We start from the raw sequence: 4849 nt of genomic DNA on the forward strand, positions 1-4849 counted from the left end.
TGGTTGCGTGTAACAGCCCGAGGAGGTGGGCTGGGACGTGAAGAATGGGCTGGACTAGGAGGAGGGGAAGCAGTCACTGGACAATTCGTACAATTAACAATATTCTTCTTTGGCTCAACGGTTGGGCCGGTTGCAATATTAGGGGAGTTGGGCCCGAATGGAACTAGACTAGGAGTTTGAGCATTAGGAGTAGTGGATTGAGACACTAAATGGTGGACTACGTATGGGTTTGGGCCATCATCTAAGAAATCATAAGTCTGAATATGAGGAGTATGTAATTTAGCAAATGGAAATTGTGTCTCATCGAAAATGACATGACGACTTATAATTATTTTCCCAGAAGACAAGTCATAGCATTTATAACCATGGTGGTTCGAAGGATATCCCAAAAAAACACATGGAGTAGAGCGGCGTTGAAGTTTATTTATGGTAGTGGAAGGAAATAGAGGATAACATAAACACCCAAAAACCCGAAGATGAGAATAGGTCGGATCCTTATGATAAAGAACCCTAAGAGGAGATTTATAGTTCAATAACTTATGAGGAAGAATATTGAGAAGGTAAGTCACCATTTGCAAGGCATGATGCCAAAAGGAAATAGGTAATGACGCATAGGCAAGTGAAGTACGAAAAATATTGTTAATTGTACGAATTGTCCTTTCGGCTTTCTCATTTTGAGGAGAAGTATGAGGACAAGACATTCGGAAAGAAATACCATTCATTTTACAAAAATCCCAAAAAGGCTTATTCTCAAAATCTTTACCATTATCTCATTGTATATTCTTTACTTCCCGTTCGAATTGAGTTCGGATGAAAGTTCTAAAATTTATGAATGTGGAATAAGCATTTGATTTGTTTGACAAAGGAAAAGTCCATAAAAATTTAGAATAATCATCTAACAACAAGATATAATATCGGTGCCCTGAGGAACTCAAAATAGGTGATGTCCAAAGATTAATGTGAACAATATCAAATGGCATAAGAGTATGAGAATGTGACAAAACAAAAGGTAGATGTTTTCCAAGAGAACATGAATGACAAATATGAGAATCTCTAATTTGATTACATTCAATAAATTTATTCGTCCTAAGAGAATGCAAGATAGATACTCTTGGGTGTCCCAACCGCTCATGCCAAAGAGAAGGAGCTAAGGCAGCAAAAGTAGAGGAAGAAGTGGCTGGAGTGGTGGATTCGGTGATAGGATAAAGCACGCCCCGAATCTCACACCTCATTAGAGGCATCACTGTTTGAAAATCCTTTACAGAAAACCCAAAGGGATCAAATTCAACAGTCACAGAGTTATCAGTGGTAAATTTTTGAACCAACACTAAGTTTTTGATTAGATTAGGAGCAAGAAGGACATTTTTCAAGGCTAAAGGAGGATGTGGGGAAGGCAAGTTAGTTTGACCATAACCACGAATAGGAATTGATTAACCATTACCAACAGTGATACCACGATGATTGCTCATATTAAAATAAGATGTGAGATTACCTGAGGTGGACGTCATATGAGAGGTGGCACTGGTGTTCATATACCAATTTAGATTCGGAGAAGTAATACCGAGGGTGTGCATTGCAGCCTCGATGTCTGTTGGAGTAGGAGTTGTGGTTGTGTATGTCTGCTGAGGTCTGGACCCAAGAATACCGGGTTGTTGGCGCGGAGGTTGCTGATAATTGGGCTTGGCCCATGGAGCAGCTGGGTACAGACAAGGAAGAACAACCCACAGCATCCATGGCCAAGGCCATTGTTGCCCTGCATGTCAGGGGTTGCTTTGGGACTGCTGCTGTCCACCTTTGCGATTACTACCACCGCCATCTTTACCCCCGTGATAACTGCTAAATAATTGTATTTTGATAGTAGAAAATTAGTCAAATATTGGCCTGAAATTAATTATTTAGTAGTTATTTATGATTAAAAGTTAGAAAATTAATTAAATTGAATTTTTGGTTGCAGATATAAAAATTGGAGGTGTAACAAGCAAAAAGGACAGAAAAATTGAAGAAAAAAAGAAAATTTGAAGAAGGTCCAGCCCAATACGCACGCTTAGCGCGCGTCACGGGCTAAGCGGGCCAAGAAGTACATGCGCTAAGCATGGGGTGTCGCGCTAAGCGCGCCTATGAAGGCTCAAAGCTCACTTCAACAGCTATAAATAGAGTGTCAGTCCAAGGGACAGAGACCACCACAGAACCCCCTCTCCTAGGGGTTTCATTTACTCCCTTTCTTTCACCCCTCCTCTCATTGTAAAGCCCTCAATGGCCACGAGTGGCTAATCCCCTAGCTAGGGCCTGGCAGGCCTAAAAAGCCAATGATGTATGGAGCATTTCAAGAGTTATCAATAAAAAGAGGAATTTCCTCCAGGTTCTTTTATTTATTTACCGTTCTTTCTTTTTACATCCTGTATCTCGGAACTTGCTTTTCTGTTAGGGTTTAGTCCACTCAGGAGAGGGTAAAGCCTATTAGGGGTAAGGAATGAATACTTGAATCTGTTTTAAGGGTTAGACCACTCAGGAGAGGGTAACGCTTAAGAGAACACTAAAAGGAAAAAATTATCGGGTTATCTTTTAGAGGGTTTCCTTCCAGGTTCTTTTATCTGCTTTTCTTTCTTGCTTATTCTGCATCTCGGACTTTGTTTTCTGTTAGTCTTTAGGCCACTCGGGAGAAGGTAAAGCCTAATTAGGGATAAGTAATGAATGCGTGAATCGATTTTAAGGGTTAGGCCACTCGGGAGAGGGTAACGCTTAATAGAATAATAAAAGAAAGAAGTCATTGGGTTAGCATGACTTAATGCCCCAATGCCCATGCTTTAGCAAACATCTAGAATGTAATCTTAATGCATCTTAGTTATTGAGTCTTCGCAAAGGGCATTTGGAAGATAGGTAGTTAAGGTAGGCTTGTCATCGTGAGGCATCAGGGGCAAGTAGATGGATAGATGTGGGGCAGAATTAGTTCACTGGTATTGATAACAGACAAATCCAGAATCCATATATCTAGGCTAATTAGACTTGTCAGGTTTTAGCGCTTTTAATATATAGATTTTATTCCCTATTTTTATTGTTGATTAGAAGTAGTTATTCCTTATTTTACTGTTGGGTTTTAGAAGTAAGTATTTAGATTTAGTAGATTTAGATTTTAATTTCGTAGAAGTAATTATCTTTATCGCAATTTAAATATTTTATCCTCTATTTTGATCTTTCAATCTTTTATCTTCGAATTTTATCTTTAAATATCTTATCTTTTCCTTTATCTTCTAATTTTATCTTTAAATATCTTATCTTTTCTTTACCTTACTTCTATCTTTCTTTATCTTTTATTTTAAATTCTTATCTCTTGCTTTTAAATTGGGTTTGCATTAATCTAAGTACAAATAAAGTCCATGTGGATTCGACACTCGGACTTCCGAGAACTTTACTATTTGTGACGATTTGGTACACTTGCCAACGAGTTAACAAGTTTTTGAACCAGAGCCTCCCTTGTCAACGCCTGAGTTATCATGACCACCAGTGTTGTTGCGATTCTTTCTAGAATTGCCATGGTTTGAATACCGTTTTCCACCATTATTTGTGCAGCATGCTGATGAATGATCAGACATCTCTTGAGATTCATCCGAGTCACGAGCCACTATGGCGGAGGACGAGGTCTGAGCCGCCTTCTTAAGGCCGGATTCTTTGAGAACAAGCATCGATCGTGCTTAATAAAATTGAGGCAAGGGATCACTTTGACGGATGAGTGTGGCCACTCTCTTGTAGGATTCAGTGAGACCGGACACCAATTGCAGAACCAACCTACTGTTATCGACCGAAAAGTCGGCATTCTTGAGTTGATTCAACAGTGACTTGAGATGTTGACAGTAAGCAGAGACACTTGAAAAGGCCTTCATGGCTGTGTGGGTGAAATCATACTCAAGTGTAACGGCACGAGAGTGTTTGTTATCTTGGAATATATCACGCAACCTATTCCAGGCCTTCATTGTCGTGGTGTCGCGTTCAAGAATAGTATCTAAAAGATCATGAGAAATGATGGCATAAATCCATTGTAGAACGGTGGTGTCTAGTGTCAACCAGAGTTCTGTCTCTTTCTCCGTTGGTAGCGCCTTCTGCTTGCCATCCTACAGAGGAATTATATGATCAATTACCCTATGGGATCGTGCGTGAATTTTGAAAATTTTAGCCCATGTCGCATATTAGACATTTTCCATCTCAAGAATGATTGGGACATGATTCTTGATGTTGAATACAACAAAAGCAGGGTGAAAGGTAGATTTTGAGTCAGGCATAGTGATGGAGAAGAAGGGGAGAAGAAAAAGAAGAAGAAAGGGGTTGAACGGTGCTAGGGTCTGTGTGCGGAAGGCTGAGGAAGATTCAAAAATCTTTCACTAAGCAATTTGATACCATGAAAGAAATTATTTCCTTGAATAATTCATTAAGCATCATTCACTTATATACAAGATTACGAGCTAAAGATATATAAGCTAAAGATATGACTAAAGATAAATCTAATAAAATGGCTAAAGATAAATCTAATAGATATAATAACTATAAAACTAAAAATAAACCTAATAATTAAATATATGAAAATAAATCTAATAGATATAACAATTATATAAAATCAGAATATATTATTATATCTTCTGACAGAAAGTTTAACTTATATATATATTATCTAGATAATGAAGCTTCTCGTTATAGATTAAAAGAAAATCACCTCACTTGGTCTTTTTAAATAAATAAATACAAAATTTTCCTATGGTCTTAGTTCTCAAACAGAAACCTTACATTAGTCGCATAAAAAAATCCGTAAATAACATTTTAATTCTGATAATCCGTTATAATAATTATAAAATAATTTTAA

General features: G+C 37.9%; 1 protein-coding gene across 1 annotated transcript; it reads right to left on the minus strand.

The window, feature by feature from the left end:
• Positions 1–3689: 3689 nt before the first annotated feature.
• LOC114396302 lies at positions 3690–4274 on the minus strand. The gene is made up of 2 exons (XM_028358210.1): positions 4188–4274; positions 3690–4106 (listed from the first exon to the last, which is right to left on the minus strand). Exons 1-2 carry the CDS (start codon positions 4272–4274, stop codon positions 3690–3692), a joined length of 504 nt encoding a protein of 167 aa, XP_028214011.1.
• Between the last annotated feature and the right edge of the window lie 575 nt (positions 4275–4849).

The sequence above is a fragment of the Glycine soja genome, chromosome 18, assembly GCF_004193775.1.
Source record: "Glycine soja cultivar W05 chromosome 18, ASM419377v2, whole genome shotgun sequence".
NCBI lineage: Eukaryota > Viridiplantae > Streptophyta > Magnoliopsida > Fabales > Fabaceae > Glycine > Glycine soja.

What these genes read in the sequence shown, in the direction of transcription:
- LOC114396302 (XM_028358210.1), bottom strand. Translation starts at nt 4,274, where the DNA reads ATGCCTGACTCAAAATCTACCTTTCACCCTGCTTTTGTTGTATTCAAC. An exon ending in TCATTCTTGAGATGGAAAAT is followed by an intron (nt 4,107 to 4,187) that starts GTCTAATATGCG and finishes ATTCCTCTGTAG; the next exon opens with GATGGCAAGCAGAAGGCGCT.